The sequence below is a fragment of the Cherax quadricarinatus genome, chromosome 24, assembly GCF_038502225.1.
Source record: "Cherax quadricarinatus isolate ZL_2023a chromosome 24, ASM3850222v1, whole genome shotgun sequence".
NCBI lineage: Eukaryota > Metazoa > Arthropoda > Malacostraca > Decapoda > Parastacidae > Cherax > Cherax quadricarinatus.
The window spans coordinates 34,672,509-34,694,400 of NC_091315.1; the positions used below are offsets into that span (position 1 = coordinate 34,672,509).

A 21,892-nucleotide genomic window follows, 5' to 3' on the forward strand; every position below is an offset into this window, starting at 1 on the left:
AATTAATATTACTAGAGCACAGCTGAACCCCCAAAAAACATTAAACTGAGCTCATGTAAGTACTCCATAGTTCAGCAAAAGTTTATAATTAGCTATTATTGAAGCAGACTAGCAACAGTACTGTACATTGCTATACTTAGCTGAGATGGGGAACTCTTAATATTAGTACATGAAAATTTTGAAATATCTCTGAGCACTCTCCTGCCTTCAACCAGTCTATACTTATAGTTGCACAGACATGTGAGCATCATAAGATTATCATGACTTGTTTGTACATTTCAAGTGCTTGCATTATATGCTTATCAGACACTTTACACCTGAAAATAAAATATAATTATAAAAGTAATATTACAGGACTTGGAAGCATAGGTGATTTTTACTGCAGTCTTGAACATGAAGTATTGCTCAATGGATTCTACTAATGGTAGTATTACACGAAAAGTATACATACTCTGGGTAAAAATTATTGTGAATGTTCATATCCACTCATCACCTATGGCTTACCTTGTCCACATTTCACTCTGGCTAAAATACAATGACATACACGGAAAGACCTTTTTGCCTTAATTTTAAAATACACAGCATGTAAGCTATTTAAACAGGTCATATTATCTGTTGCATATTACTATATATAATTTATGCAGTTTCAGCCTGGTTTTTATAAAAGAGGTGCTGGAGATCTGGAAGCCTTTCTTCGCTAGAATGTTACAAATGCTTTCACTATAAATGGTTTCTTCATTTCCACATTTTTCTTTTTAATTTGAAATTTTATGAGATGTTCACCAGCTTTTAATTTAAAAGTTGGATGAATGAATCAATGTGTTCCTACCACTTTGTTTTATATCACAGCAGAGTTCACACTTAAATCAATTACCATTTCAACAACTTTTCAACTTACTGCAAATCACATTCAACAATGGGGCAGTGATATACAGATCCTTGGGAATTGGGGGAGACAGTTCAAGCCAGTTCATTATTTCTTTTCATTCAGTTTACTATAAAAGACAAGGAAATATCTGATAGTAACCAACCAACTGTATTGAGCTATTGGTGTACCTATGCTATGTAATATTAAGCAAGGTGTAACCTTTAAAGAATCATCACCCTTAACACTTATATTACATGCTGCAGTGCACACTTGAGAGAAACAGTTATGGCAACACTTACTGATAGTGATGATCAATATTTATTATCACTTCACACTCTCACAGTGTTCTGAGGATTCGTATGTTTTTTGCCCCCCAAATCTTGTGATCTCTTTTTCAGGATTGTATAAGCACTGATTGTACCTATGTAATTTTTTTTTTAAATTGCAGTCCAGCACACCTGTCATGTGGAGGACTGTGAGGTCCTTCACTCCCCAAAGCGACTGCAGGCCTTTTTCCATTTGCACTGTGTGCACCAGAGGTCACGCTGCTCCATGCCATACACTTTGCGGCACTTGCGACTTTCCCCATTTCTTTTCCCTCTGCCAGGTGATGCTTTTGGAGAAGAACTCACTCGTATTTTGCCACGTCCAGATCCCTGCAAAATAAGTATGGTATACTGTAAAGTACTAACATGGTAACTTTCATGAAATATAAATTTGAGATTCTCAGCACATTGGCCCTGAAAACATGTAATTCCTTACTTCAATTTATTTCTCTTTGCTACTTAACAAGATTATTAATCAACAACTATTAAAATGTTTTTAACCCTTTCATTATCTCGTCCATAGATCTACGTTACTGATATCAGCTTTGCTTATGTAGAGCTATGCATAAATTCTAGCTGCCTAAAATTCGATGTTAAAGGCCTGGTAGGCCTAGCGATGATAGAACAGGTCTGCATAGTCAGTGTGCATAATAAAAAAATTGGGGCCACCACAGCACATTGTGGAAATGCCAGCTTAGTATGTCATTGTTCACTATGTCAAATGGACACAAAGGCCTTACTCCCAGGTGAATTCATTATGTATTATTTCCCAGAGACAGCTGCAACAATGAGGATTATGGAACCAAGGATGAGTTCTTTAGTTTGGACCATTTAGTGACCAAAAGTGACACTCAAGATACCAAATATACCACTGAAAACCTTGATGACTGACAGCCATCCACCTCTGGAGTTAGTTCATCTGGAATACATTTACCACACAATAAGTGAATGCTCATATTCTCCCATGGCTTGGGACAGATGCAAGTAGTAATGACAGTGATGTGGACTCTGATTTCCCATCAACTGATGACCAATCTAGTGATAGTAATGAAAATTATTAACCTGTGAAGCATCATTATATATGGTGCTGCACACAGTCTGGTAGTGGACCCATTGCTATCTCAAAGGGACATTGTATGTCATGGAACGTCAGTGTCACATGTGGTAGTGGCTGGTGGGGAAGGGAAGAGGACAGCACCAGTCCCAGCCCTGGCTAAGAGCCATGCTTTACACACTGCACCCCAAGGAACCCCAGGCCATATCCATCACTCTCACACAATCACCACTATTACAACCAGCTGCAAATATCCAGCAACCACCAATCACCAATCAACCACCCATCTGGGATTGGGAAGTTGATGCACATTTTGTGCCCAATCCCCATCAATGTGATGACACACAGTGGAATCCAACTCAACTGTACCCTGTAGAACAATGTCACTGAACTTTAAATGCCAGTCCACAACACATGAGCCACTGTCCCAATCACCAAATACCCTCCAGTTTGAAGTCTGGTGATTGCTTCCTAATGACACATCCTGCTCAAAGCTCAAGGACATGCATTCTGTGTGTCAAGAAAGTAAAACACTGCTGTGTATGGAGGTGTGTCTCAGGGACTTTCACACACTGCAACAGTTCTAAGAACATGTACTTATGATAGAACAGTAGTATGTAGCATCTGGATATATGTCTGTTTACAGTGTTGTGTATAAATGTTTCGTAACAATTTACTGTTAGATGACAATCTTAATGCAGGTATTATGTTGCATACAATGGGTTGCCATATGTACACTATACATAATCTGGGTTTCATAAGCCACAACAGTTACTGGAAAAGATAAAAAAAAAATAAGAACCCCAGAATAAAGTGTAAAAGATAATAAAATACAGTGGAACCTCGGTCTTTGTGATTAACCTGTTCGAAAAAGTCTGATGAAAACCGAATCCTACGAAAACTGAAGTAACACTTCCCAAAAGAAATAACGTAAATCCAATTAATTCGTCTTAATGTTGGACGAGAGGAGAGTAGTATCTGTGTGTAGGAAGTCAGTGTAGGTAGGTGTAGCCCATCTGCAACCCTGAGCCATATCATCTTCTGTTGGGTTTCAGGGCCACTGACAGCATACGCCATATCGAGCCCGGCCGTCCAGTGCTAGGAGAGGGGGATATCGACCAAAGTGGAAGAATGTCTTGACTAATAACTATGTATCATATGTCTCTGATACGCCCTGAAGTCAGCAGGAAGGAGCAGGTACAGGCCAATATCTCCTGACGGTGTCCAGAGGGCGAAACCCCTCCCCGTTGAGGACTGGTAGAGTGAAAGTGTGCACCCCAAGCGTGCGCAAGGCCACATGGAGAGGAGTCCGTGCAGAGTGATAATGTGGGCACCACAGCAGGAAGTGTTCCCCGTCTCAGGCTGTGAGGGACACCACAGGCAGTACAGATGAGCCGCCAGTCGCGAGTGCCCGACTCGAAGGCGAGTCAGTGCAACGTCCACCGAGCGGTTGGGACGGCGAGCCCAAGGGCAGGGGCCATTAAAAGTTCAGACAGAGCCCAACGCTGAGCCATATTACCATCGACATACCTTGTTCACTGAATTTAATCAGTTTCAAACAACTACCTTTAGATGCCATCATAAACGAAGGGAGAAGTAATGAATAATTCATGCCGAGAATTGTAAACAAAAGCAGGAGTGACTAGGCCAAACACAGATTCATACACGTTTTCTCTGGTGCTGGACCAGAGAAAATGTAATGTTTTCCCTCTGCCCGGCATATAAACATGCTATGTTTATATGCTATGGAGGTGTGGTTGCCAGGCGGAGGGAAAACATTACGTAATACTAAAAATAATCATTCTTGGGGACATTAAATGTCTTATTTTATGTTAATATAGATACAGTGGACCCCAAGTTAACGATATTTTTTCATTCCAGAAGTATGTTCAGGTGCCAGTACTGACCGAATTTGTTCCCATAAGAAATATTGTGAAGTAGATTAGTCCATTTCAGACCCCCAAACATACACGTACAAACGCACATACATAATTGGTCGCATTGGGAGGCGATTGTTAAGCGGGGGTCCACTGTATTTTCATTAATCCATCTATGATATTTTCCTCAAAATTATATAAGAAACACGTTACATAGCATACAAACACGCATATGCCACATTCGTACTTTGCTACGAGTTCTTTCTTGAATTCTATCGTTTCTCACCTTTATCAAAGGGCTGGCACTCTGAACTTTCTTTGGCCCCATGGTGGTTTATTTAGCAGTGGCACTCAATAAACAAGCACAAAAAACAATGGATTATTGGCTAAGTCATGCAGATGCGTTTGGTATAGACCATTTTCAACTATGAAAACCAAGCGGATGTATGAAAACTGACAAAATTTTGACAAAAAAAGTTGTTGAACACCGAATTCTACGAAAACTAGGGCATATGAAAACCGAAGTTCCACTGTATAAGGAACAAGCAGCAACCACTGATGTTGCTGTCAGCAGGTCAATGACCTTAAACTTCACACCTTGGTAAGTACTGATGGAAACATTGTTTTTTATCTTTATTACAACCACAATTTTTTTTTTTTTTTTTTTTTTTTTTGTCTGAAGAAAAATCTTGCTTAAAAAGCAAGATACTGTCAACACTTTTAATTTTGGGGTTTGTGACAGTGGAAAGGTTCAATAATTCACCTCACAATGGAGGTGTATTGATGTTGGCAAAATGGTCTTGACCCAAGGAGCTGGACTTCTTAAAATTTGAATGCTCCCCATTCCCCAGGCACTATGTAACCCATACAGATTTAGTACTTTCCCCTACTGAAGAATTATTACAGTACACCAGTCTACAGTATTTTTTTTTTTTCATAAAAGGAATTTTCAAAAGCTATTCTTTGTACAAAACTTTAATTATTTGTTTTTTACTCACCAGATAAGTAGAGCTGCGAGGCCAAGAGCTGGAGAGGTTTGCAGATTGCCCTCCCAAATGCTGTTTGTATCTTGGATCTGTAAGAATATTTTGTTAGTCAAACTAGTTAGATTTATAGGTGGCATAAGAGTCAATGAGACATACAAGAATAATACATTTCTTTTCCTAGAAAGAAAAAGATTTAATATAGGAAAGTCTATCCACTGAAGCACTTGAAACGGGAGAAGCACGAGATTCCCATCCCCAACATGGTTACTAAAAGTGGTTGCTGTCAGTAAATACTGTAAAGTACTGTAATTCCAATGCAACACTGTACTTAAACAGTTAATATGACAATGCTTTACAAATATGACAACTTAACATATTGATTAATGGCTCCCCATTACATGACACACTGAGGGTAAATTTTTAGGTATTCATCTTGACTGCAACCTCACATTTCAGACCCACATCCAACATATATCGAAGAAAATATGTATCCAAAACAGTAGGCATCCTTTCCAAGATATGGTACTAAGCACCCCAAATGGCACTACTTTACACTATACTACTTTCTAATTTACCCTTACCTCATCTATGGTATTTGTGCTTGGGGATCAACCACAACCAATCACCTTAAACCATTAATAACCCAACAAAAAGCTGCTATGCAAATGATCAACTCCTGCGCCAGACAACACACCATACCACTCTTCAAGAGATTGAACTTACTTACTTATACAAAATATACACTGATATTATTGTGCCTACTATATATATTATACAGGACATTAAACTTTAGTATAAACCCTCCTCTCAAACGTCTCTCTGATAGCTACAACAGAACACACAGGCACAACACAAGGCACAAAACATTTCAACATTCCTTTTGTCTGTCTCACCCTATGTAAAAATGCAATGCACAGAAAGGGCCCTAAGATCTGGAATTCACTGCCTAACCAGCAAAAGATCCCATGCCTGCAAATCAATTTAGGGCTGTACTTAAAAATGATCTCATCTCCCCAAATTAACCTTACTAACACTATACTAAATCATTCAACCAGACTGAAATGACAAAAAAAATCCACAAAAATTTACAACTGCTTTATCAGTTTAAAACATTAATGCACACTTAAAACTGTACTGTTGTAACATTGTAAGTTGTACTAATTGTAATACAGTGGAACCTCCGTTTTCGTATGCCTTGGTTTTCATAGGATTCAGTTTTTGACGACTTTTTTTTCATTGAAATCTTGTCCCAGTTTACGTACATCCACTTAGTTTTTGTAGAGCTAACAATGGTCTGCCATTACCAAACGCATCCGCCTGCCCATGCCCACACAAAGCATCCCGTGTGTTCTGATTCAGTCTGGCTTTGTTTCTCATTGAGTGAGCATTACCCCGCATATTCATCCAAAACATTTCGTAATAATCCATTGTTTTTTGTGCTCGTTTATTGAATGCAACTGCTAAATACGCCACCTTGAGGCCAAAGAAAGTTCTGAGTGCCAGCCCTTTGATAAAGAAGGCAGGAAATATGATAAAATTCAAGAAGAACTCATAGCAAAGTAAGAAAGTGGTGTACGCGTGGTCAATCTTGCCAGGATGTATGGGAAGTCCGCATCAACAATCAGTACCATCCTGGCAAAGAAAAAAGAAATCAAGAGAGCTGATGTTGCAAAAGGGGTAATGTGCTAACAAAACAGATTGCAAGCAATCGAAGACGTTGAGTAGTAGTAGTTCGTGTGGATCAACAAAAAACAGCGGGAGATAGTGTTGCGAGGCAATAATTTGTGAAAAGACAAGGCAGTTGCATGCGGATCTCGCAAAGGACGTGTACAAAGTGGAATGAGCTGCAAAGTTTTGTGGAGAAATATCACCCTAACAAAGCTGTTGCAAGCCGTGTCTGCAACATGTTCAATGACAATACCTTGTCCCATTTTAGGCAAATCTTAGAGAGACGCCAGAAACATACCTCTCTGGACAGATTTTTTTTGTGCGACGGGTCCAGTGACTCAAGCTGGTCCTAGTGCCAGTAAGACAAAGAAGGTGAGTAAACCCAGAGAGGGCCTTGATACCCAGAGTCCTTATGGAGGGGGGATTCCCCCTCCATACAATAATCTCTCCTCCTCCCTTTCCCCTCCATCTTCCATATGCCAACAAGAGTCTTCAATAAAGGCAAAGGTGATGTTAAATGTTCATTTATCCATTTCATTAGTCATTTATATTTATTTCTCATTGTTTTCTGTATGTAAAACTATAGTTATTCTCTATTAAATGTATTTTTTGTTAATATTTTTGGGTGTCTGGAATGGATTAATTAGATTTACATAATTTCTTATGGCAAATATTGCTTCAGTTTTCGTTGGATTTGGCTTTCGTTAGACTTTCTGGAACAAATTAGTCACAAAAACCGAGGTTCCACTGTACCGTTATTTGTTTTGTGTTACCTCACTACTATAAATCTTCTCTTTCTTTCAACACACTGGCTGTATCCCACCGAGGCGGGGTGGCCCAAAAGGAAAAACGAAAGTTTCTCCTTTTACATTTAGTAATATATACAGGAGAAGAGGTTACTATCCCCTTGCTCCCGGCATTTTAGTCGCCTCTTACAACACGCATGGCTTATGGAGGAAGAATTCTGTTCCACTTCCCCATGAAGGTAAGAGGAAATAAACAAGAACAAGAACTAAAAAGAAAATAGAAGAAAACCCAGAGGGGTGTGTATATATATGTTTGTACATGTATGTGTAGTGTGACCTAAGTGTGAGCAGAAGTAGCAAGACGTACCTGAAATCTTGCATGTGTATGAGACAGAATAAAAAGACACCCGCAATCCTACCATCATGTAAAACAATTACAGGCTTCTGTTTTACACTCGCTGGCAGGACGGCAGTACCTCCCTGGGCGGTTGCCGTCTACCAACCTACTACCTAGAACTATAAATCTTATTAATTATAAATTTTTTGGGCTATCTCACTTTAGTAATAAAGAAAAATGATGAATAATTAAAATTTACCACTATAACCTATGTCTAGTTTAAGTAGTCTGTAAGTACAGTATTAGGATTAGTCTGCCCAAAATGCCCCAGCATGTTAGTGGCTTTCTTTGTATTTAACAACACTTTATAAAATGTAAATCACACACTTGCAAAGAAATAAATTTTGTATTTGTAAGGTTTATTTCATTACCTGCAGTCTACAGCATATGCAATGTGTTTATTACATTAGTGCTGTAGCACAGTATTAGGGTTCAAAATTCAAATTTATATCACTTGAATACTCTTCATTTGCTAACTTCCAAAAACTCAGATTTCAAAGTTATTAAGTCATGCATTAAAAATTTAAATATAAAACAACTGCACAATCAGCAGGATAACTGTACTTCACACTCCACTGCAGCTCTTAAAAGGTGATTTTTGAGTAATTAATATTGCAAAGACAGTTTTGTGAAAAGGACAGATTAAAAACAAGTCCTTCACTGGGTTTTCTGAGGTGGTTTTTCTTAGCTAATTGTAAGGCTAAAGTGTATCCACATGGCTGCTCATCCACTTCCTAACCAGATAATAATGCTAAAATCTAACTGACCAATAGATACACACATTATCCATGGTGCTATGCCAATAGTTGCATTAACATTTTAAAATACTACAGTAAATCATGTGTAATATTTCATAGTGAGTTACATTCACTCAACTTTGTCTGCCCTCCTCTCTGATGTCCCATCTTTAAATACACTCGCTATACTAATTTCTTAACAGACACCACTGATCTGTTACAGCAACTGAGCTCCCCTCTCCCCAAAATCCTTACTGCAGTATTCTTCAACACCTCTCCTCCAACATCTCTTCCCTTTTCTCTCAGTGCTGAATAACTCTTACAGGTTCAGTGCTGGGTTTCCATAAATACAACAATAATAATAATAATCCAGTATAATTATAAAAAATAATACTGTCATCACAAAGTTAAAAGTGCAAAACTGGAACAATAAAGTGCTTCATAAGACATACACTATAGTTTACCTGGAGTTTACCTGGAGAGAGTTTCGGGGGTCAACGCCCCCGCGGCCCGGTCTGTGACCAGGCCTCCTGGTGGATCAGCGCCTGATCAACCAGGCTGTTGCTGCTGGCTGCACGCAAACCAACGTACGAGCCACAGCCCGGCTGATCAGGAACTGCCTTTAGGTGCTTGTCCAGTGCCAGCTTGAAGACTGCCAGGGGTCTGTTGGTAATCCCCCTTATGTGTGCTGGGAGGCAGTTGAACAGTCTCGGTCCCCTGACACTTATTGTATGGTCTCTTAACGTGCTAGTGACACCCCTGCTTTTCATTGGGGGGATGGTGCATCGTCTGCCAAGTCTTTTGCTTTCGTAGTGAGTGATTTTCGTGTGCAAGTTCGGTACTAGTCCCTCTAGGATTTTCCAGGTGTATATAATCATGTATCTCTCCCTCCTGCGTTCCAGGGAATACAGGTTTAGAAACCTCAAGCGCTCCCAGTAATTGAGGTGTTTTATCTCCGTTATGCGCGCCGTGAAAGTTCTCTGTACATTTTCTAGGTCGGCAATTTCACCTGCCTTGAAAGGTGCTGTTAGAGTGCAGCAATATTCCAGCCTAGATAGAACAAGTGACCTGAAGAGTGTCATCATGGGCTTGGCCTCCCTAGTTTTGAAGGTTCTCATTATCCATCCTGTCATTTTTCTAGCAGATGCGATTGATACAATGTTATGGTCCTTGAAGGTGAGATCCTCCGACATAATCACTCCCAGGTCTTTGACGTTGGTGTTTCGCTCTATTTTGTGGCCAGAATTTGTTTTGTACTCTGATGAAGATTTAATTTCCTCATGTTTACCATATCTGAGTAATTGAAATTTCTCATCGTTGAACTTCATATTGTTTTCTGCAGCCCACTGAAAGATTTGGTTGATGTCCGCCTACAAATCCTAGCATTTGTGAGTGAAATAATGCTATCAATTTAGTTAGTCACCTGAAATTCAGTCCAGTTCATTATCTACAGATTTTTTTTTTTTTTATTAACACATAGGCCGCTTCCCACCAAGGCAGGGTGGCCTGAAAAAGAAAAACTTTCATCATCATTCACTACATCACTGTCCTACCAGAGGCATGTTTACACTACAGTTATAAAACTGCAACATTAACACCCCTCCTTCAGAGTGCCAGCACTGTACTTCCCATCTCCAGAACTCAAGTCCGGCCTGCCGGTTTCCCTGAATCCCTTCAGAAATGTTACCTTGCTCACACTTCAACAGCATGTCCTAAAAACCATCTGTCTCCATTTGCTCTTACCTAACGTACTCATGCATGCTTGCTGGAAGTCCAAGCCCCCTTGCACACAAAACCTTTACCCCCCTTCCTCCAACCTTTCCTAGGCCAACCCCTACCACACCTTCCCTCCACTACATATTTGTACACTAAATTATTCTATTTTGTTCCATCCTTTCTACATGTCCAAACCACCTCAACAACCCCTCCTCAGCCCTCTGGATAAAGTTTTGGTAATCCTACACCTCCTCCTAATCTCCAAACTACGGATTCTCTGCATTATATTCACACCACACATTGCCCTCAGACATGATATCTCCCCTGCCTCCAGCCTTCTCTTTATTGCAACATTAACCACTCATGCTTCATACCAATATAAGAGTGTTGATATAATTATATTCTCATACATTTCCCTCTTTGCTCTCATAGATAAAGTTCTTTGTCTCCACAGACTCCTCAGTGTACCACTCGCCTTTTTTCCCTCATCAATTCTATGATTCACCCCATCTTTCATTGACCCATCTGTCCACTCCCAAATATCTGAATACACTCGCCTAATCCATACTCTCTCCCTCCAATCTGATAACCAATCTTTTGTTTCCTAATTTTTTTAGCCTTAATTCTTTGGTATACATGTACGTATTCACTTTTAATTTCCTCCTTTACAAACCCTACTAAACTCATCCACTAACCTCTGCAGCTTCTCTTCAGAATCTCCCAAAAGCACAGTGTCATCAGCAAAGAGCAACTGTGACAACTCCCACTTGCCAGCACCCGAACACTCACTTCTCTTACAACTCCATCTATAAATATATTGAACAACCATGGTGACATCACACAACCCCATCAGAGGCCTACTTTTACCAGGAAATAATCTCCCTCTCTCTCCTATATATTATAACCTGAGCCTCACTATCCTCGTAAAAACTCTTCACTGCTTTCAATAACCTACCTCCTATTCCATACATTTGCAACATCTGCCACACTGTCCCCCTATCTACCCTATCAGATGTTGCAAGTTATGGTGCGAGTTACATGAATTTTGTACCTATGTAAACACAAGACCAAATAGGAAATCTACCTTCATGTGGTGGTCGTGCCATGTCCATATGGCTGAGCGTAGGTGGCGAAGAGACATGGATATACTGAGGTTGGGACTGCTGCACTGGCACTGTTGGGAATGTAATTCCAACAGCATGGGGTGAATTGGATGTGGGTGTAGGTGGCGAGGTAATTAGCTTAAGAGTAGTGAGAGGAGCAGGTGTGACAGCTGGAGTAATGGAGGCAACCAGAGGCTCACAAGGATCAACCCATGTAGCTACATTAACTTCAACTTCTGTCCAGTAAAATTCTTCCTCGTGATCATCATCATCACTGTCGCTGTCACTGTGATCACTGTTAATTTCTTCACGCCTAAGGAAAATAAGAGAAGAAAATTATTTACAAGAGAATATCTCCCAAAAAGCTATATAATTATAGTACATTGCTATATGACCCTTGTGGGTTTAACATTTAGTTACTATTATAATAAGAACATAAGAAAGAAGAAACACTGCAGCAGGCCTACTGGCCCATGTGGGGCAGGTGCCTGTCAACCCTCAGCTTAGACCAATGGCCCACCCACTTAAGGAAGGAGCACAGCATCTGACCCAGTAGCACCAGCTAGTCAAGTCCAACTCACACCCACTCATGTATTTATCTAACCTATTTTTAAAACTACACAACATCTTAGCTTCTATAACGGAACTCGGGAGTTTGTTCCAATCATCCACAACTCTTACCAAACCAGTGCTTTTCTATATCCTTCCTGAATCTGAATTTTTCCAGCTTAAAACCATTGTTGCAAGTCCTGTCTAGGCTAGATATTTTTAGCAAGCTATTTACATTCCCTTTATTCATTCCCGTTTTCCATTTATACACCTCAATCACATTCCCCCTAATTCTACGCCTTTCTAGAGTGCAGATTCAGGGCCCTCAGCCTATCCTCATAGGGAAGATTTCTGATACATGGGATCAACTTTGTCATCCTCCTCTGTACATTTTCCAGTGCATTTATATCCATTCTGTAATATGGTGACCAGAACTGTGCAGCATAATCTAACTGAGGCCTAACCAAAGATATATAGAGTTGAAGAACAACTTGAGGATTTCTATTATTTATGCTTCTTGATATGAAGCCAAGGATTCTGTTAGCTTTATTGCAAACTCTTATGCACTGTTGTCTTGGTTTCAGGTTATGTCTAACCAGAACTCTTAAATCCTTTTTGCAATCAGTAATACTAAGATCTACATTTAGTTTATATGTGGCATGGTTATTATTCTTTCCAACATTTAGAACTTTGCATTTGTCTATATTAAACTGCATCTGCCACTTCTCCGAGCATTACATCAGTCTATTCAAATCATCCTGGAGTGCTCTAATGTCCTCATTTGAATGAATTGGACGGCCTATTTTGGCGTCATCAGCAAATTTGCTTTTGTCGCTACTTATTCTCTCATCTATGTCGTTTATATAAACTGAGCAACAAGGGGCCTAACAATGACCACTGTGGAACACTGCTTGTAACGTGCCCCCATTCTGATTTCTCCCCATTTATGCAAACTCTCTGCTGCCTATTTGTCAACCATGCCTCTACCCAGGAAACAATTTCTCCTCATATTCTGTGTGCCTTAAGTTTCCTCAATAGCCTCTGATGTGGAACTATCGAAAGCCTTACTGAAGTCCATCTACACAGTATCATATTGAATACCATGATCTACCTCCTCAGATACCTTAGTGAAAAAAGTTAGTAAATTTGTAAGACAGGAACGCCCCTTTGTAAAAGCGTGTTGAGATTCATTAATCAATTTATGCCTTTCAAGATGGCTACAAATTGCCTCGGCAATTATCGATTCTATAAATTTTCCCACTAAGGAGGTAAGGCTTATTGGTCTAAAGTTCAAAGCTAAGGACCTGTCACCTGCCTTGTAAATAGGCATTACATTTGCCATTTTACACTTATCTGGCACTATGCCAGTTTGTAGTGATATGCTGAAAAGATTAGCCACAGGTTTGTTAAGTTCCTCTTTACATTCCTTTAAAACCCTTGCAAACAATTCATCAGGGCCTGGGGATTTGTTAGGTTTTAATTTCTCTATTTGTCCGAGGACCACGTCACTAGTTACCCCAATCATGCATAGTTTATCATCATCCTGTTCTACATAATTTATTATTTCTGGAATTTCGCTAGTATCTTCTTTAGTAAAAACTGAGAGGAAGTATTGAAAACTTCACACATTTCCTTATCACTGTCAGTGATCTGCCTGAGTTACTCTTAAGTGGGCCTATCTTGTCCCTAATCTTACTTCTGTATACCTTGCGACCTTAGCCTCATAATCCCTTTCTGCTTTTCTTATTCCTTTTTTTATTTCTAATTGAACATATTGATTTCTTTTGATATGCCTATATATGCGCCTCTCTTTTGACCAATGAGATGTTTTAATCTATTGTTCATCCATTTGGGATCATTTTTGTTAGATCTAATTTCCCTACTCGGAATAAAAGTTGTCTGGGCAGCTAGGACTATGCTCTGAAAAACGTCATATTGGCAACCAACACCACCAACTTGACCCACAGTCAAGTCATCCCAATTTAGCCCACCCAGGTAATTTCTCAGTGTCATGAAATTGGCCAGGCGGAAGTCTGGGACAGACTTAATTGCAGTTATCTGGGTAATTCCATGATATATTGAAACTAAGTGATTTGTGATTGCTTTCCCCAAGCTCATCAGTAACCTCAAGACTATTAATTAGTGATTCTTTGTTGGCAAGAACCAAGTCAAGCAGGTTGTTTCCTCTAGTTGTTTCTGTCACAAACTGTTTTAAAAAGCAATCCTGAACCGTATCAAGAAAAAGTCACTAGACTCAAGATTTCCTGTCACATTGTTCCAATCAGTTTATCTCAAGTTAAAATCTCCCATTAACACAACATTTTTATATTTGGATGCTTTATGAATTTCATCCCATAGCAGCTTACTGCACTCTCTATCAAGGTTTGGGGGCCTATAAATCACACCCAAAATTAACCTTTCACGACCCTCGAGAAGCTGTAGCCAAACAGATTCTGTGTCCGATGTTTCTAATCTTATATCTTGTCTAACACAACAATTTAAATTATCTCTGACATACATCGCCCCTCCACCATCCTTCCTGTTGACTATCAGTGTGGAATAGTTTATAACCCTTTATGTTGCATTCAGAAGGCATATCTCTATCTTTCAAATTGAACCAGGTCTTTGTTATAGCAATAATATCTATATTACCTGCACTTGCAAGTAATCTTAGCTCATCCATCTTATTTCTTAGACTCCTACTATTTGGTAGCTAGTCACTCGTTGCCCTCTACTATCTCTGTTAGTAAAGGCAATGCAACTGATCAACAAACAGCTTTATTTTGAATATTGTCTTTTAAACATATCCCTGAGGTATCCTGGTTATGTCTGTTGTTTTCAACCCTAGTACTGCAGCCTGATTGTTTCCCACAGACACCCATACCTCTACAATCTATCAGTTTAAAGTCCTAGACATGTCACCAATAACCCCCTCAATCGAACTGGCTAATGTAACCACTCCAGCCCCAGAGAGATGAACCCCATTCCTTGGATACATAATCATGTTTGCTATAAAATATGTCCCAGTTATCAGTGAAGGGGATTGCAAGTTCCTTGCAGTACCTGTCTATACAGCAATTCATACAAATTGCCCTAGACATCCATTCATTGCCCACTCTCCTTCTAGGCAAGATGCTACATGTGATTGGGATACCTCCCTTAGACCTGGCTACATCTATGGCTGACCTGTACTTATCCAGCAACTCCTGTCTCCTGCCCTTCCCGATGTCATTTCGACCAGCACTAAGACAGATAATGGGCTTGTTCCCATTGACTGACATAATATTATCCAACCTGCTGACTATGTCACCAACGCCAGCTCCTGGGAGGCACACCCTGTCTGACCTTTCTATCTCTGTTACAAAAAGCACAGTCCATATATCTTACCTGAGAATCTCCCACAATTAGAATATTCTTATCTTGATAAGTAGGAGTGTCAGTGGTACCTTTAACCTCACTAACCACTGAAGTACACTCGTCCTGGAGAGCAGAGAATCGATTTCCTACCTTCACATCTTTTCTATTAACCTTATCATCTTTTTTCCTGAATTGTGAACCACTTGCCACTTAAAGCGGCTGTCACTCTCCAAATCACTGCTGGGAACTTTTTCCTCCTTACGCAATAATACATAATTATATGCATTACAGTACACAGAATAACTGATTATGGCTTATCTAACAAATTTGACCAAAGTTGGTCATGTGACCTTGGTCATTCAATGATGCATATTCAGATGCTGGTAGCAGTCCCCTGAAAGCTTTTAAGAAAAGCAAAGAGCACACATTATCATCACTATTGATTAGTGGGGAGATTAAACAAGTACTATACCGTATTTACATTACTTATTGAAGTTAGAAAAAATGTACTTGCCTTAAACTCTCCCTATACTCGAATTATGGTCAAGATGAAACGTAACAGTAACTAGGATGTTATTAACCAGGTTTGTAAGCACTGACCCAAGGTGTGTGGAACGTATGTGTCTCTCAATGGCATCACAAGCAGCAGTCATCTCTTGGCACCCAATCCAGGTGCACTTGAACATGGTGCGAGTAGAACTCTGAGACAGAGAGAAACTAATTAATAAATGTCCAAAGAATGAACAATAATAACAAAGCAAAATCAATGTACTTTAACTGAACTCCTTACAAGGTTAATTTTTATAGAATAATTTATAAGAAACACATTATAGTGGGTTCATTCATAAAACAGGGGGTGTTATGTTTGTAAAAATTTGATAAACCTGCAGCTACAATATTAGAACACTAGTGTTATTCACACACGGGTTTTGCTGCATCAGCTACGAGTAGGACTCAGGCACAGATGGACAATTGCTGAATATGTACTTATTTCAGAATATAGATAAATGTTATTTAATTGGACATAAACAATGCTTATGCAATGATGCACACAATATACACACGTCTAACACACGTCTAACAAGCTTGTGTGAACGTGGTAGATCGGAGTGGAGGCAAATGGTTTTTGTGACATGATGTACAGTTGGAGTGTGAGCAAGGTAACATTTGTGAAAGGATTCAGGTAAACCAGTTAGACAGACTGGAGTCCTAGAGGTGGGAAGTATAGTGCCTGCACTATACTTCCCACCTCTAGGACTCCAGGGAGTGAAGAGGAAGAGGAAGTTGTAGTTCATAGGGTCAACTGACCTATGATGCCAACACTCTTCTAGCAAGACTGACAATGAATGGCTCCTCTTAAAAAATAAAACTGCAGAAAAATCTGGCTAAAATTCGGTACTTTTATTTGTATTAATTTTTTAACTCATTTTATTGGAAAATTAGTTTTATAAACCATGATAATGCTTCCATAAATCATTCTACACTTCTGGTGGCCACTACTAGGCAGTCAGGACCGTCCAAACTTGAGTTTGTAATTTTCATTTTTTCTCAGAAAATTATTTTTCTTTATGCCATAAAAACTACACTATTTTTATATAAATCCTAATGATTTTTTTTACAATATTCTGTGATCATTGTCTTATATTACAATACTAAAAAAAATATTTCACATTTTTCTCCGAGATCTTTTCAGATTTGGCACTTAATTTATTAATTATAATTTTGTTTCTCAGTTAAAAAAAAAAAAACGGGGGCTAAAATGCTACAGTTTTCCAAACGTTTTGATATGACAAATTAAATTAGGCTTCCTACTGTCATGCACACAATTTTGCAATAGATCATTTTCTATTTCTACAAAAGTGCTGCTATATAGAAAAAATAAATTTATACACATTTCTTAGCCGATCTTCATGGAACCTACCGAGCAGCAGACAGGATTCGTACCTAATTTTCAATAAAAATGTCAATGAATTTGGTGTATTATTTCCTGATCTCACACTGAAAATTGCCACTCCCCCATATCTCTGCCCAAAATGCTATGCATAGCTCGAGTCTTTTCCTTTGTAAAAAGATATGTCAACATACTATTACTACTTTAAATGTATATTCTTGGAATAAAGCAATCGTTATAAATGCAATCACGTCTTTGTGAACACAGATACTCCCATACTATGATAGACGGGATAGGCTATTTGAGAGGCGGAACTCGTATTCGGTGGGGGAGAGGTGAGGGACTGGAAGTTAAAGATACAGTCTTGGTCATATAAGCAGAATGAAAGTGAAGTAGTAGAGGTAGGCTTCATAAGTTCATACACTGTTGTATGATTAGGTACGATAGGGCCCACGAGGCTAGGAGAGAGAATCTGGCAGGAAACAAGTTGAGAGGCATGACCACAAGGCACTGAGACTTGACCCTGCAACCACAAATAGGCGAGTACACGTCCTTGATCACTCAGGTCATAACATATACACGTCCGTGATCACTCAGCACATACCATGCACGTCCTTATGTCCTCGAGATACATGTATTCCCGTACCTTGTAACGTCCTACTAATAATGCTACAGAAAATTATTTCATGCTCAAGCTACAAATTGATAAGCTATGTGTAGTCTTAATTCAATCTTTAAAACTGCCAGAACAAGTATGTAGTGTTAATTCAACCACAGTGACTGAGTGAAGATGACTACCCAGGTGAGACTATTTACCTCCTTATATTCATCTCTTGTTGAAGTTTGCTTTGTTTCCTATTTTTGTTTTTAACAATTTATTTGAACTTCCATTCAATATCGGTAATTACAGCTGAATCGTTGTGCAAAATGTGGCTTGTATATTACAACCTGCCCGGATGAGACATAACATACAAGATATTAATATTATATTAAAAGTTCTTCCAGATTGGATGGGCAATATCGGTAGAAGTTACGTAAATAAAGGTTATATACCCCATATTACTCGTTACCTGGATTATTATTATTATAATCAAGGGGAAGCGCTAAACCCGGAGGATTATACAGCGCCTGGGGGGGGGGATGTGGAAGACATTCAGGCTTAATTCGGGGAACTGGAGCACAGATCCAATTCCCTAAATCAAGAGCCCCTCACCAACATCAAGGAACCTTCCTTGAGGGGCTCGTTACCTGGAGGTTATTCCGGGGATCAACGCCCCCGCGGCCCGGTCCATGACCAGACCTCCCGATGGATCAGGGCCTGATCAACTAGGCTGTTACTGCTGGCCGCACGCAGTCCAACGTACGAGCCACAGCCCGGCTGATCCGGCACTGACTCTAGGTATCTGTCCAGCTCTCTTGAAGGCAGCCAGGGGTTTATTGGCAATTCCCCTAATGCTTGATGGGAGGCTGTTGAACAGTCTTGGGCCCCGGACACTTATGGTGTTTTCCCTTAGTGTATCAATGGCGCCCCTACTTTTAACTGGGGGGATTTTGCATCGCCTGCCCAGTCTTTTACTTTCGTAGGGAGTGATTTGTGTGTGCAGATTTGGGACCATTCCTTCCAAGATTTTCCAAGTGTAGATTATATCTCTCCCTCCTGCGTTCCAACGAGTACAAGTCAAGTGCTTCCAAGCGTTCCCATTGTTAAGGTGCTTGACAGAACTTATACATGCAGTAAAGGATCTCTGTACACTCTCTAGCAGTGTATGTATGTCAAGCAGTGTATGTCAACAGTGTACAATTTGTCACTGTCCTAACCTTCAAGTGTCAAATATAAATCAAGTCAGCCGGAAAACGAGGTTGCACACTGAAATTTATAATTATAAACGTACAAGAAAGTATCATTTATGTGTTACTAGTAACACACAAATGATACTTCTTTCTACTGTTTAAGGAAGGAGCTTCAACTGCCAGTTATCAATACAGAACAAACTAATGATCAAGATAATGCTGTCCACTACAAATCGCGTTTACCCAATACTGGGTAAAAATTTAAATCTTCCCCCAAAAGCCATAAGATGAACAATAAATATACCAAGAATTCAGTACCAAAATCCACCTTTTATGGGACAGTAGGCCTACCGTAGCACTCCCAGTAATTGAGAAGGTTGAGTGAGCTTATACCAGCTGTGAAAGTTCTCTGTACACTTTACAGCTCGGCAACTTTAGCTTACCTTGATGGGCAAGCCGTTAGTCCACAGCAGTGCTCCAGCCTAAAGAGAACTAGTGATCCGAAGAGTATCATCAGTGGCTTGGCATCTCGTGTTCTGAAGGTTCTAGTTATCCAACCCATTTTCTTGACAGTTGCACTTGCCTGCACTCTAAAGGAGGGGTAAGGATGCTGCAGTTCGGAGGGTCATGTGAAATGCGATGTCAGCACACTTCTCTCAGAACAGGGAAGGATTGAATGACTGTGAATGCTTCCTCATTTTTGATAAACCCTACCTCAGTGGGAAACCATCGGAGAATTCTTCCTCCGTAAGCCAGGTGTGTCGTAAGAAGAGATATGTAATATATATATATGTAATATATATATATATATATATATATATATATATATATATATATATATATATATATATATATATATATATATATATATATATATATATAATTTGTCCAACGTATTATTAAATTCTTCCCAAATTCTATTAATTATAAATGGATCTAATTTATATAAACCAAAGGATATATGCATATTATCAAAACTGCTTTTTATGAAACAAGATTCAATTATATTCCTGTCGACCATGGACTTGCTTGATACTACTTTCTCAACATTTTGAAAATCAATTGGAAGGTTAAAATCTCTTACATGAGTAAATAGAGCATTGGAATCTTGTCCAGTTCTAATGCTATATTTATGTTGTTTTAATCTTAGTTCGAGATTTTTACCAGTTTGACCGTAATAAACTTCATCGCAAATTTTACAAGGAATCTTATAGACACATCCATCAGCATTTTGGGGAAATTCTTTATCAAAAGTTTTTTTACCGTATCAATATTTTTGAATACAACTTTAATATTAAAAGTCTTAAGAAGAGAAGGCGTATCAACCAAGTTTTCATGGTAAAGGAGAACCAACATATTTTTAGTTGAATAAGGCTGGTTGTCCCTTTTTGGATTGTAAAAAGTATTTCTAGCAATTTTAAAAGATTTATTAATTACATTTCTTGGGTATTTCAAATCATTACCTATTTCATAAATTTTGGATATTTCCTCATCTAGGAACTCTGGACTACAAATTCGTAAGGCTCTCAAAAACATTGATGAGAAAACAGACAGTTTAACTCTGTCTTGATGGAAAGAATAATAGTGGACATAGGAACAGTTATTTGTAGGTTTTCTGTAAATTTTAAATTTAAATTCAAATTTGTAGTCCAGAGTTCATAGATGAGGAAATATCCAAAATTTATGAAATAGGTAATGATTTGAAATATCCAAGAAATGTAATTGATAAATCTTTTAAAATTGCTAGAAATACTTTTTACAATCCAAAAAGGGACAACCAGCCTTATTCAACTAAAAATATGTTGGTTCTCCCTTACCATGAAAACTTGGTTGATATGCCTTCTCTTCTTAAGACTTTTAATATTAAAGTTGTATTCAAAAATCTTGATACGGTAAAAAAAACTTTTGATAAAGAATTCCCCCCAAAATGCTGATGGATGTGTCTAAGATTCCTTGTAAAATTTGCAATAAAGTTTATTACGGTCAAATTGGTAAAAATCTCGAACTAAGATTAAAACAACATAAATACAGCATTAGAACTGGACAAGATTCCAATGCTCTATTTATTCATGTAAGAGATTTTAACCATCCAATTGATTTTCAAAATGTTGAGAAAGTAGTATCAAGCAAGTCCCTGGTCGATAGGAATGTAATTGAATCTTGTTTCATAAAAAGCAGTTTTGACAATAATATGAATGTTTCCTTTGGTTTATATAAATTAAATCCATTTATAATTAATAGAATTTGGGAAGAATTTAATAATACATTGGACAAATAAAAAAAAATTAAATTTCTTATTTCTTGGGTAGAATAGTTTGTTGGTGGGTTGTATGAAGGACCTGTCTAGTTCGGCCGGCGGGCCTGCTGTCTCGCGTCAGGTGTTTCGTTGTTGTGGGATCTGATAGTGAGGTGTGGGCTACCCCTTTATATACCTTCCTTTGATGCTTTACTTTCATTGTTCCTTGATAATGTGAGTAGTCACGAAAGCGCTTGGAACTTCTCTATTCTTTCACAGTGGTTGTTTTGCAATATATATATATATATATATATATATATATATATATATATATATATATATATATATATATATATATATATATATATATACATGCAAATAAGATCACAGTAAACAGGTGATATCACAATATGCTGAATAACCACTGAAAAAATATTAAAATTCAAAACGTTTTCGTGATTTCTCACATTATCAAGGAACTATGATAATGTGAGAAATCACGAAAGCGCTTGGAATTCTACTATTTTTTTCACAGTGGGTATTCTGCATGCATATATATATATATATATATATATATATATATATATATA

General features: G+C 38.5%; 1 protein-coding gene and 1 long non-coding RNA gene across 2 annotated transcripts in view; both read right to left on the minus strand.

Annotated features, from left to right (window-relative positions):
- Positions 1 to 1,479: 1,479 nt before the first annotated feature.
- On the minus strand, positions 1,480 to 11,453 carry LOC138853172 (uncharacterized). The gene is made up of 3 exons (XR_011392383.1): positions 10,083 to 11,453; positions 5,124 to 5,200; positions 1,480 to 1,524 (listed from the first exon to the last, which is right to left on the minus strand). It is a non-coding gene; the product is annotated as an uncharacterized lncRNA (long non-coding RNA).
- Positions 11,454 to 11,461: 8 nt separating this feature from the next.
- The window catches only part of LOC128690916 (zinc finger protein 395), a gene marked incomplete in the record, with an annotated part of 245,176 nt that continues 234,745 nt past the window's right edge, over positions 11,462 to 21,892 (minus strand). The window contains 3 exon segments of the mRNA XM_070088489.1: positions 11,462 to 11,523; positions 11,679 to 11,791; positions 15,985 to 16,085. Coding sequence (XP_069944590.1) covers positions 11,462 to 11,523; positions 11,679 to 11,791; positions 15,985 to 16,085 — 276 coding nt within the window.